Below are 13,983 nucleotides of genomic sequence, written 5' to 3'. Positions count from 1 at the left end.
TCAAGCATTATTTTTACACACCAACAATTCTCTCCGACCTTTGGTTCTTACATAAACTAAAAAATAAGTTTAGTCCACACAAATTATATTCTTTCACAGGAGAAATAATGGATTCAGTTTCTTGCCATATATCTTTAACCAAGGATTGAGTAGATAGTTGCCCCATTCCTTTCTTGCTGCAGCTGAATCTGAGCAAATCAGGTGGAATATTTCCTCAGCCTCAGAGCCTCTGCTGTTATTGTAGATTCCTTCTTGATGTGTTGAGATGTAAGTCCTTCCATACTAGTTCCTTGGGTTTGTTGAGCCTTGCTTTGACTCTGTCAGATATCACCTTTCATTCCTATTAAATAGTTTCTATAGTTGAAGGATCAAAAGAACCAACATAACGTAGCTAGAGGTATAACAAGCAGGAAGAGGGAGATTGTGATCCCCTTATATAGAGCGCTGGTGAGACCACATTTGGAGTACTGTGTTCAGTTCTGGAGGCCTCACCTACAAAAAGATATTGACAAAATTGTCCAAAGACGGGCTACAAGAATGGTGGAAGGTCTTAAACATAAAACGTATCAGGAAAGACGTAATGAACTCAATCTGTATACAGTAGTCCCTTGCTATACCGCGCTTCACCTACTGCGGCTTCACTTCATCGCGGGTTTCTGAGGAAGTCGATCGGCAGATTTAAACAGCCCGCCGAACTCGATCGGCAGGGTTTTTTAAAAAAAAAAAAAAATCTAAAATTGTAAATACTGTATTTAAATACTGTATCTAAAATAAATACTGTGTGGGAAGGGTTTATAAACACTTAAAACAATGAAAACTTACCAAACAATTACAATATAAATACTTAAATAAGTACTATCAGTCGATAAATTCCACATCGCGGATTTCACCTATCGCGGCCAGGTCTGGAACGTAACACCAGCGATAGGTGAGGGACTACTGTAGTCTGGAGGACAGAAGGAAAAGGGGGGACATGATTGAAACATTTAAATATGTTAAAGGGTTAAATAAGGTCCAGGAGGGAAGTGTTTTTAATAGGAAAGTGAACACAAGAACAAGGGGACACAATCTGAAGTTAGTTGGGGGAAAGATCAAAGGCAACATGAGAAAATATTATTTTACTGAAAGAGTAGTAGATCCTTGGAACAAACTTCCAGCAGACGTGGTTGGTAAGTCCACAGTAACTGAATTTAAACATGCCTGGGATAAACATATATCCATTGTAAGATAAAATACAGGAAATAGTATAAGGGTAGACTAGATGGACCATGAGGTGTTTTTCTGCCGTCAGTCTTCTAACGTTTCTATATTTCTAACTTACCATTCACATTTTTTTTGTGGATTCTTCATTATTCACACATCAAAGATGGTGAGTTCAGAGAAGAAACCAAATTATCTGACATGCAATACAGAGAAAACCATGTGAAGTATTAGTTTTTAAAATTATTATTTGCCCTTTTCATCATGCTCATACTGTCTCGTCACCCTCTCTTTATTGATGGCTCAATTCTTGTTTGGAACTGGGAGAATTCACTGTGACAAGAGCTAGATAATGTTCTAGAGTGTTGTTTTCAGCAGTACAAAACTACATGTGTCAATTGCTTTAGATAAGAATTATAGGTAGCCAAAACTTAGATTTGTAAATTTCAAAAAATATTCCTGATCACGCAATGAATTACTGTATTTCTTTCCTGCTTTCTTGAAGCTATTTTTCTCAGGAAATCCTTTAATTTGTTCACATTCTTTGCTTTTCTGTAGATCCCTGGTTTTTTTTTTTTTTAAAAAAAGTTGCTAAGGAATGCTTATTTTGCAAATAAAATAGTCAAGAATACCAGTTCTGTTTACAGTTAGTTGAATGCAAAGCCAAATGAATAAAAAAAAAAATTTAAAGTAAGGCTCTTATCATTATGGGAGAAAGGTATTATTAGGAGGTAGGGAATTGATTTCACGCCATCTCTTCTATTTGTTATCAGAACCAAGCCAAACACCACTTTAAAGATACAGATTATGGTGAAAAACGTCTGTACAGAATGTCAATATTGTGTATGGAAAATTAAACTCAACTTTCTAATGTGAACTTTTTCTTTTCTTTTTTTTAAAAAAAGTCACTGACATTTTTACAAAAGTTATTTTCTTTTCTTGCCCAGGTGTTCAGATACTTCTGTGCATTTCATGATATCAATGTAGGCAGCTGGCTTTTGTTAGCAAGTACCCAGCTGTTGGAAATAAATAATCACTTTAATAAAACAAACACCTGAATGGATTAAAAGAAAACATATCTTATCAAGATTCTGATAGAAGAGTTTAAACCACAGATGACATCAACCTCAATCCAAAATAATGATAGTTACCTTTCTGAGAAAAAAAAGTGTAGTAATTCTAAGCATTGTTAATGAGGGTGGGGATTGCATTGCAGGAATTCCTTTATGAATGATACAATCAATTTCTTTCAAATGCTTCAGAGGTTTAGGAATGTAAGAAGCTTCATGCATGAAAAAATAATTCTCTGTAGGCAAGACAGCCACTATTATGCAATGGCTTCCAGAGCAAATGGCAGTGCTGCTAGAATGATGCACGTACTTATATTTTCACAATAATGTTGACACAGTGTAGTGAAATCAATCGATCTTTATTATGGTCACAGAACAGCAAATAAAAGGCTTAAAATGATAATAGTAAAAATTAAAAATGAAATAATAATATATTGTGATTTGTGGTGGATTAACTGGGTATAAAAGTTTGCTTAATTTTACATACAGCACAGCAGAATTTGACCACATTCAGGGAAACTGTTTCATATTGATCTGATAACAGCAGTTGCACATAAAAAAAGATCGGTATTTCCTGGATGTTTTATTAGGCAAGTTGTTATAAATTGAATCTGTGAGTCCTTATAGAACAGTGATGACGAACCTATGGCATGGGTGCCACAGGTGGCACGTGGAGCCATATCTGAGGACACATGAGGCTTTGTCCTATGTCAACACCAGCATGCTTCTGCACGCTTGCCAGCTGATTTGTGGCCCTCTGGAGGGTGGGAGGAGACCATTTTCACCCGTTGGGCTGTTTTTTGCCCTCTCCAGACTTCAGGAAAGCCTCTGGAGCCTGTGGATGCCGAAAAATGGCCCAACAAGCCAACCGGAAGTTCAGAAATGTGTGGGCAGTGGGGGAGGGTTTGTGTACATATATGAAGGGAGGCCATTGCATTATGGATGTGGGCACGGACCATCGTGCCATTGTGTGTGTGCACACCCTTTTGGCACCCGAGCAAAAAAAGGTTCACCATCACTGTTACAAAAGATGCAGTACAGCAGGATGTGAGCTACAGTTTCAATGCCCCCCTTGTCACAGGGACACAATCTCAGCTCATATGGTCTTTTTTTGTATTGGCTCTCAAAATTACCATGGGCAAGTCATTGCAGTGGCCTTAAGGATTAACACCCTTTGGATTTTTGGAACTGTTATTGGATATAAGTATCTTGCTGCTTTAAAGGGGGGAGTTTGATTGCTCAAACATTCTTGGGAACAGCAGCCTGATCTTGTTGGATTTCCAGGTTTTTAATACATTGTTTAAGTGACCTAAGAGCACACTCTTACCCACTCACTAGAAGCACTTCCCTGGAGAAAACAAGTTACTGGAGTTTTTGTGAGATGGCCCTGAACCATAGTGGTTTGAAAGTGTGTTCTATGAGGAGAGAACTCAAAGCTGTAGGGAAAAACAGTAGTTTTAATCAATGTGCAAAAATATAAAGCCATGCTCCTGTCTCTAGTTTGGCTAGTCCTGCCTCCCTACTGCATTTGTGACACATCGCGCTACCTGAAATATGCTCTTAGGAATTTGGATTGCTGTATCCAGAAGAGGAGTAAGATTAAAAGAGGAGTAAAAATTTCTAGCTGAGCCCCAAAGAATAATTATATGGGGTTCTTAGCTGAATATAACTTCAGTGCTGCAGAAATATACTATGCTCCTGGAAAAATAAAAAGGATTGAATTTCTGTCTGTATTCTGATCTATAATCTTGCCTGAGATAAAAGACATAGTGTATTTAATATTTCCATATAATATTTGATCATTGTTTATTTTAGCAAACCAATGATGGACCTGTTGGTTTACCTTTGCGCACAATACCACTTAAATCCGGCAAGCTACACAATTGATCTGATGTCACCTGAGAAGAAACCAATCAAATTCAAACCTAATTCACCTATTGGGATGCTTGAAGTTGACCAAGTGATTTTAAAGCCAAAACAAATAGATAAGAAAAAGCCTATTCCTATCATCCCAGAGGTGAGAGTCAGTAAAGTCTTACTATTATAATTCCTCTAGTTCATATATATTTGTCATGTATTTAACTCAAGTGATATTTTTTTCTAAAGATTGTGGAGGTAGCTTAAAAATTGTTCATTAAATTGTGTCTGCATTATAATTATGGGTTTTGCTTTGAGATACACACACACACGCGTGCGCGCGCGCGCACACACACGTGTGTGTGTGTGTGTGTGTGTGTATACCCTGCTTTAGGCCATATATCAACTAAAAATACCAAGGTACTTGTGACACTGAGTAGTCAGTGTTTGTGGTTCCACAAAATTATCATTTTAAAATTCACATGAGCTGAAATTTCATGAAATTTGAAATAAACGTGCTTTAATAGCAATAGCATTTAGACTTATATACTGCTTCACAGTGCTTTATAGCCCTCTCTAAGCTGTTTACAGAGATTAAGCATATTGCCCCTAATAATCTGGGTTCTCATTTTACTGGCCTTGGAAGGCTACTGAGATTCGATCTGCCAAATGGTTGGCAGCCGGTGATCAGCAGAAGTAGCCTGCAGTATTGCACTCTAACCACTGTACCTCCAAAGCTTTTGTGAGATGCTGTATCCTTGTGCAAATTTTTGAGATGCAGTTGTAAAATATTACAAGAATAACAGGAATATTTTAATATGTAATTAAAAAAATACTTTGACCACTAATATATTACTTATTTCTAAAGTTTATACTTCTCAAGCAGATAATCAATGCACCTAACAAAATTAGAAATTGTGTCATTTGACACATAAAAAGATTCATTGCTGATCCATATTTTAGAATCACCTATTCAGGTTGCAATTATTTCATTTGGATTTTTTTTATCTAGAGCAAATGGATGCTGTTTCTGTTTGTTTGCAACTTTTCCATGATATCCTAAAATTGATCCTGGCAGGCCTTCCGTTTTAATAAGAGCAGATTGTTGTTGATGTCATACTTATGACTGTTTCTCCTTTTCCTGAGGAAAAAAACATTAACAACTAAAAAATAACCCTGCTCCAATTCATTCCACGGTGTATCAATTTTAGGATAGGGAATGAGGGAGGCCTAGCTTCCTATCTTATAGGGAACTAATGAAATTTTCTTATATTCTTAGAAAAGTTGAAGCAATATGGGAGTGAATTTCTATTCTATGTTATTTTTCTTATGTTAAGTAAGAAGTGAATAAAGATATTAATGGACACTGTAGAATTATATTGCACGGTGTGTTGAACTCTTTTAAAAAAAATTCTATTATTTTAGCAAACTGTGAGAGTTGTGGTGAATTACAAGAAGACACAGAAGACTGTTGTCCGATTTAGTCCTCATGCACCACTTCAAGAAATTGTGCATCTTATCAGCAGCAAATGTGATTTTGACCCTTTACATACTGTTTTGCTAAAGACCTATCAATCTCGAGAGACTCTTGACTTGACAAAATCCCTTAATGACCTTGGACTCAGAGAATTATATGCAATGGATGTCAGCAGAGGTAAGACTTACGGTTTGTCTGTTTTCAGAGCTGCTTGCTAAAAGAAATGTTGTAAATATATTTATTGGGATATAATTCTATTTCTGCATTCTTATTATTGATCTAAAATAAAAGACAATACATGGTTGATTGATTTTAAATAGTATAAATACTACAGTGTTCCCTCGATTTTCGCGGGTTTGAACTTCACAAAAAGTCTATACCGCGGGTTTTCAAATATATTAATTAAAAAAATGCTTTGCGGTTTTTATCCTATACCACGGTTTACTTTCGTCTGCCTTTAATAAATATTTTTTTAATAAACTTTAATAAATAAACATGATGAGTAATAATCTAAATGGTTGCTAAGGGAATGGGAAATTGCAGTTTAGGGGCTTAAAATGTTAAGAGAAGGCTTGTGATACTGTTCATAGCCCAAAATAGTGTATTTACTTCCGCATCTCTACTTCGCAGAAATTCGACTTTCGCGGGCGGTCTCGGAACGTATCGCCTGCGAAAATTGAGGGAACACTGTATATTAAGTTCATTTTCCATTTATATTGCTAGATTATCTCCTTAATATATTAGATAAAATAACTTTCTAATATTTCATAGTTCACATTTGATAATTCTGGAATCCAAATCAGACAATTTTTCTATTACCACTTTTTACTAACTCTTATGTTCAAAGTTTCCCCCTTTTCAGCTTTTAGGTATTATCTCTTCCCTGAGATTGCTGACCATAAAAGGTATAGGAAAACAGTGCAAAAGATGTCAGATAAGCCATAAAATCAGAATATCTCAGCATAGTAGAATGGTTATAGTATTGAAATAGGATTTAGGAGAAACAAGACTCAACTCCATCCCCAGCCAAAGAAACTCAGTGGATGTCCCAAAGGTGCTTTTTCAAGAAGCAACTGGACTTTCTGATTTTTCTTTGAAGACGTTTCGCTTCTCATCCAAGAAGCTTCTCCAGCTCTGACTGGATGGTGTATGTGTGTATTTGTGGATGTATAAATCCTTCCGTTCCCCACTGAAAAAGCCTGGATGACTGAGAATCTCCTTAGACAAACTCAGTGGATGATTTTAGGCCAGTCATATTATATCAGTCCAATCTATTCTTCCTGGTTGTTTTTAAGGCATATATTGGAGGAAGTTTGGTATGTGAGACTCTTAAGAAAATACTCTTGTTTGCAAAGGCTTTCATGAGTGTTTTAAGCAATACTTTATTCATTTATTTCTATCCTGTTTTCATTTTTACAAATTTCACAAGGCAGTGAACATTTCCAACAAAACTTTTTTCTCCTGTTTTCCACACAACAGCCACCCTGTGAGGTGGGTTGGGCTGAAAGAGAATGACTGGCCCAAACTCATCAAGTCAGCTTTCATATATATGATTCTGGAACTATATGCATTATATGCTTATAGTGCATCAGTTGTATTGTCCACTAATTTACAATATGGCCTTTCTTCCTAGACAGGATAAAATAGATATTTTTTTTACATTTTTCCTGTGTAGCCTTCAGATGGTTCTGTTGTAAAGAAGCATTTTAAATACAATTAAATTTGCATTTTTTTTTGTCTCTAGCCACACCAACTACTGAATACACTTTGTCTTCATTACAAGGTGAGTCATCTTGAACTTAGAGATGCAAACAATAAAACACTGAGATTCACAACTGTTTGTTTGTTTGTTTGTTTGTTTGTTTATTTAATTTTTATGCCGCCCTTCTCCTTAGACTCAGGGCGGCTTACAACATGTTAGCAATAGCACTTTTTAACAGAGCCAGCATATTGCCCCCACAATCCATGTCCTCATTTTACCCATCTCGGAAGGATGGAAGGCTGAGTCAACCTTGAGCCGGTGATGAGATTTGAATCGCTGATCTTCAGATCTACAATCAGCTTCAGTGGCCTGCAGTACAGCACTCTACCTGCTGCGCCACCCCGGCTCTTCATTGAAATATTCTTGTTCAATGATATTAGAATCCACAATATTAATTACCATTTATCTAAATGGGATAACACTAGTTTGTATTTGCTAACATTTATGATATGTAGTACAGGTGAAAGTCAAAAAATTAGAATATCACGCAAAAGTTCACTTATTTCAGTAATGCATTTTAAAAGGTGAAACGTAATATATGAGAGAAACTTACTACATGCAAGGCAAGATAGTTCAAGCTGTGATTTATCATAATTGTGATGATTATGGGGTACAGCTCATGAAAATCCCAAATCCTCCATCTGAGAAAATTAGAGCCGCCTAGAGTCCCTAGGAAGTTGGGCGGCATAGAAATTGAAGAATTAAAATAAAAATAGAATATTGGGCTCAAACCAAGTAGTGAGTACATATGCATTCTTATACTTTTCAGAAGTCCAATATTGTTCTATGTACAATCCTGGTTTTATTGATCGTATGCAATATTCTAATTTTCTGAGATGGAGGATTTGGGGTTTTTATGAGCTGTAACCCATAATCATCACAATTATGACAAATCATGGATTGAACTATCTTGCCTTGCATGTAATGAGTCTCTCTCATATATTATGTTTCACCATTTAAGTTGCATTACTGAAATGAATGAACTTTTACACAATATTCTAAATTTTTGAGGGTTTATTGTGTGTGTATGTGTGTGTGCATGTGTGTGAAAGAGAGAGAGACATATTTTTGCTAATAAGTGAAAGGTAAGGGAGACTAGTATAGATCTAGTCTCCCTTCCTTTTCACTTATCAGCAAAAAATATGTCATACATATATATTATAGTTTGTTGGCGACTCCATAGAAAAACATTTGATCTTTCCCTTGGCTCAGCTGATAAGGGCGGAGAACTTGTAGCTTAGAGTGTAAAAGCACTTTAGGCAGGTAGCCCAAGTTCAAATTCTAGAAAGATATGGCTAGATGATGAGAGCTAAATAGCTTGAAATAGCTCTATACTAGCCTCCCTTTATTTATTTATTTATTTATTTATTTATCAGTTCTTTGTAAGTTTGAATATGTGTGTGTGTGTGTGTATTAGAAGATTTTCACGGGTATAGGTATATAGGCATATTCAGATCTTTCCTCATGTAAGATTGATAGAATCTTGGCAACGTTTCAATGAGGTCTCACTTGTCATCTTCAAGCTGGTGCTTTTGGCTTTGTGCTAGGGTGAACAAAGCGTAGTTTGAGTTGCCATCCCTCTAATCAACAAATAAATCCCAGCCACAAAAATTGGCACCAGACCCAGAACAACACAGGACACCACCACCAATCACCCTCACCAGACCCAAAACTATACCCATCCCACAGACAAAATACAACCACCACCCAGAAGCCAAACCATAATGCATCCCCCTCTGACACTCACACAAAGCAAACTGACATACGCCATATATACATAGCTGGACCACAATCTTTGAGTCAAATCAAAACCCAGGATGTTACACCACAGATACACATTACAAAACAGCTGACTAGTCTGCAGGCATCAACTGCAAAAACTACTCAGGATGTCACCCCTACTCTGCAAACATCAATTAATCTGCAAACCCCTAATCTGCAAACATGAACTAATCTGCAGACATCAACTGCATCAACTACTCAAGGTGTTTCCCCATGAACTAATCAGGATGTTACAACACAGCCAACCAACCCACTTGCAGCACTTGAACCAGCACTCCACACACCTCCACTAGTATTTATAGAGGGATGGCAGCTCAGACCACACTTTGTTTTCCCTAGCATGAAGCCAGAAGCACCAGCCTGAAGATGATGAGTGGGACCTTGTTGAAAGGTCACCAAGATTCCATCATTCTTACACAGGAAAAGACCCGAATATGCCAAGACTTACACACACACAATTTGGGTGTTGCTGCCATCTAAAAGGGATCTTGAATTTGATTCAAATCACTGATCTAGATCTTGAAAACAGCTATGCATTTGTTCCGAAGAATCTGTGGTCAAGCCACATAAATACTAAACAATTAGAAAACAATCTTCCCCATCAAAAAATCCTTCTTCAATGAACATTTTAGAAAATCTACTAGTTAAAAAAGGAATACTTCCGTCAAGTTTAGAGTTGTTATCTACATGAACTCAACTAATCTTCCTGTAAAAGTTAGATTATTTCTGGATAAAATATGAGTCTCCTCAAAAAAACAAGCAATTCCAGTTCCCATGTCTTTAAAACTTCCAACACTTGATTATCCTTAGCTGGAACCCTCACCTTTTAATATTACATGATACAAAGGAGACTCCACTGTTATTAATATTTTAAAAAGTAAAAATATTATGTCATATCTGTCCATGTCCTACTTAGGTTCTACTGAAGCATTAAAGGGGAAAAAGTGGGGAAAGGGAGGGGGGAAAGAAGGGGATTGAAATAAACATACTTTTCAGGGAATCATATTGGGGAAAGGCAGAGAAGTCTACTGAGATATTGACCTTTATACTCAAAGAAATTAAACAACCTATTGCACAAGTTTAGAAAATATATAAAGATTTCAGATCTACTAACTAACAATTTCATTCCAAGTGTATAGATCCAATTCCCTTCATCAATACTATTTGAGGTTTATTTTTCAATCACTTTTTCACAAGTTAACTGCTCCCTTGTGGCACTGAATTTTTCTAACAGCACAACTCAGGAATGATGGGAATGTAGCGCAGTCGCCTCTGGAGAACCATCATATCCTTATTCCTTCCTTCCTTCCTTCCTCCCTTCCCTTCCCTTCCCTTCTATTTTTCCTTCCTTCCCTTCCTACCTCCTCTGAATTCATCCTTTCTGCCTGCCTTTCTGCCTTCATTACTTCCTGCCTTCCTTCTTACCTACCTTCCACACTCTTCTGATTTCACCTTTCTTCCATTAATCCTGTATATTATGGTTTGTTATTGTTAGTATTTATTAAAGAATGATGTGCTCTCATCAAAAATAACAGCAGCTGTTGTTTGTGACTGAAGCTATCCTGGGCTGTTATTTATAACACACACACACACACACACACACACAAACCCCTATTTTTATTCTACTTTCCCTGGGTCCTTGGGAAAGGAATGTCTCTTTTCTCCCTCCCCGTCTTTAATAAACCCTAACCCTCCTTGCAGCCTTTTAGCTACTATTGTTCCACTTTGCTTCCCCTGCTCCTTAAAACAAGGCTAGGGAAGAAAGCCGGGTAGGGGGACTCTAAGGGGGAGGAAGGAAGAGACCCAGGCAGATCCCTCTCTCAATAGCCTTCCACCCAGATTTGTGTTACTGGTATTTATCTAGTTCTATTTGCAATAGGAGGCAATTTTTACTGTACTAAATTATTTATTCATTACCAGTTGCCTATTTGTTGCAGAGTCTGAACTGATTTTTTTTATTGTTCCTATTATTTAAAAAATTCCACTAATAAAAAAGAGGCTGATTACTATAGTGTTTAGAAGGAATATGATACAGTATACTGTAGGTATGTATAATAGTGACTGACCAGACTACCAAAAATTGAGTACAATGTTAGATAAACAGGTGATTGCACATTTTTCTTTTTTCAGTGAAAATGCCCACCACTTTTCACAGGAAAGCTATTAGATAAAAATTAAAAAACCTTCTGCTCTGATGCATTGATTTTAAATTCAAACTAATTCAGTTGCTTGGATTCATATAACGCCATTCATTTCTTTGCAATAAATCTTGCTGAGGACAATTATTTGAGAATTATGCATAGAAAGAATCAACTTTGAGTTTTAAGTGGCTTTTATTTTATATATTAAACAGAAAAAGATATGCAGATTATGCCTTGCTTTGATACAGATAAAATAGTTGGAATCTAAAACAGCTGAAAATGTGTCAGATTAAATGTCCTGTTCAAGATTTACCATCTACAGTATATTGTAAAATAGTTTCCCATTGATACTACTGAACATTGTACTGATTTTCAAAGATCTGTTATACAATAGAAAGTGAAGAAAATATGAATAGAATCTAAAAGTTGTGACACAAAGATGCTTTTTTTAAAAGACTCTTTTCAGAATGCACAAAATTCAGAGAATTTGAAGGAGAAAGATAATAAAGGCTTCTTTGGCATTTTTCAACGGAGCAAAAAGAAACGACCACAGGTAACAAACATATAAATGGTTATAATTATGGTAAGCTTGAGCAGGTTATTTTGAGCTGGCCTGGATGGTTTGTCCTGCTAAAGTTAACTGGAGTGGTTATTTTTTAGCCCTGTAACTTCTTTCAGTTTTTCTCACACAGCAAATGGCCCATATTACTGATCTTTCCTGATCAAAAGACATGGAGTATCCCTATTTCTTTGCTTCTAGAAAGTACTCTCTTACACACATAACATCCATGCAGGCATCCTCACAAAATCAGTCCCAGCTTTCCCTTATTATCCAAAGATCGCAACCTAAGGAAACTATTCCATCCAAGCTCTGAAGAACCAATTTTTGAACAGGTTTTTTTAGACTTTGCCATTGTGCAAATATTAATATTGTCACATCTCCACCCTGCCTATAAATACGACCATCTGTGGTTCTGTCTTACTCTTCCTCCTCAGTGTAATGGATTCTCTGAGATTAGGAATAAGAATATTTGCAAAATACTACAGAACCAGAATAGAACAAAATTGTTAACAAATGGAAACAGTGGAAATCGTTATTAGGGGGGAATTTAAATCAGGAGAAGAGCAGCCTATAAATTTGAAAATAAATAAGAAAAGAAGGAAGGGAAAGAAAGAAAGAAAGAAAGAAAGAAAGAAAGAAAGAAAGAAAGAAAGAAAGAATAGATGGACATTATATTTATGTCTTGTATTTACAAATAATTACCTAGTTTCCCTGTGGACCAGGATGTCAAACTCTATTTCATTGAGGGCCACATCAGAATTGTATTTGACCTCGGGGGACCCTGGTGGGGCATGGCCAGGGTGGGTGTGGCCAGCTCAACGTCACTTGTGTCGAGGCGCCTGTGGCGGCCCAAGCGCTCTGCCAGTGAAAGCTTGCAAGGGCTGCGCATGACCCTGTTAATGCTACATTTGAATGTGGCCTTGTAATAAATGTGAATAATTCTTGGTTTAAAGAAGTTGGATGGTTGAAAATCTAATCGTTTTTTTCTATCCCCACCCTAACCTCAATAAGACGGCCAGTGCTCCTGCAACACCACTCATGAATAAGCCAAGACCGGCCTTTGCTGTGAGATCCAGTTCAATTTCAAAACAATACGACTCCAACACTCTGCCCTCTGAAATGCCCAAAAAGCGCCGAGCACCTTTGCCTCCGATGCCTGCTTCTCAAAGTGTGCCCCAGGATCTTGCTCAAAGCCAGGATAAACCTAAGATCTGTATGCTGAAATCCAGTAGTGTGGATGAAACTGATAAGGTTGGTCATTAACTGCTTGCTATTTATTTCTCTCTGGGAATAGTTTTAAAATAATGTCTGAGTAGTGTAATGAGAATAATCACCATCATACCTTCCAATTAAATTGTGACAGTTGACTCGAGCCAAATTTAGATAGTGCTTCTGAAATCAACCATAACCACAAAATTACTTCTTTATGTTCAGATTTCACACAGAGCATAATGGACCAATGACATCAGCGCATTGTGGGCCTAATTAGCAAAAGAAAACTCAGGACCATATTGGTTGGAAACATGCAGAAAAGGCCTTCATCCTGCAATGGATAGACAATGGCTAAAATTATGATGATGATGATAAATATATTAGATCTGTAGATGGGGTAGACCAGTGATGGCGAACCTTTTAGGACCAAATAATAATAATAATAATAATAATTATTATTATTATTATTATTATTATTATTATTATTATTATTATTATTTATTAGATTTGTATGCCGCCCAAACTGCAACCCAAAACCCAGTTATTTATCACAAAGCGTTCCTCCTAATGACCCGGTGGGCGTGGTTGGGGTGGTGGTCATATGACTGAGTGGGCATGGCCAAGGCTACATCAATCATGTGGTGGTGCCTGTATGAGACAGGCAGGGTTTGGGCAGGGAATCCTGGGTGTCCAGTTGGTGAGGTAGAAGGGGAATGAAAGATCCAATGCGTGTGTGTGTGAGAGAGAGAGTGTGAGTGTGTGTTTGTATACCGCCACCAAACCTGATATAAGTGTGAGATTGGATTGAATGTCTTTCTCTCACACACGCAAACATTAGATAGAATCTCCCCCCCCCCTCTTGTGTTCCTACTTTAGGCAGGCTTAGAAAGTCTTGCCAGGCCTGGTATGCTGCAGATGCC

At 37.0% G+C, this 13,983-nt stretch overlaps 1 protein-coding gene across 17 annotated transcripts in view; it reads left to right on the top strand.

The window, feature by feature from the left end:
- The window catches only part of COBLL1 (cordon-bleu WH2 repeat protein like 1), a 144,206-nt gene that overhangs the window by 100,440 nt on the left and 29,783 nt on the right, over positions 1-13,983 (top strand). For all 17 annotated transcript variants that reach the window (XM_070731685.1, XM_070731690.1, XM_070731692.1 and 14 more), the window contains exons 3-7: positions 4,086-4,287; positions 5,553-5,781; positions 7,349-7,387; positions 11,745-11,842; positions 12,863-13,102. In XM_070731685.1, coding sequence (XP_070587786.1) covers positions 4,086-4,287; positions 5,553-5,781; positions 7,349-7,387; positions 11,745-11,842; positions 12,863-13,102 — 808 coding nt within the window. The remainder of the gene's footprint in view (positions 1-4,085; positions 4,288-5,552; positions 5,782-7,348; positions 7,388-11,744; positions 11,843-12,862; positions 13,103-13,983) is intronic.

Source organism: Erythrolamprus reginae, chromosome 1 (assembly GCF_031021105.1).
Source record: "Erythrolamprus reginae isolate rEryReg1 chromosome 1, rEryReg1.hap1, whole genome shotgun sequence".
NCBI classification, from domain to species: Eukaryota; Metazoa; Chordata; class Lepidosauria; order Squamata; family Dipsadidae; genus Erythrolamprus; species Erythrolamprus reginae.
Note: the sequence above shows the minus strand (reverse complement) of the source record. Positions and strands in the feature narration are given on the sequence as shown.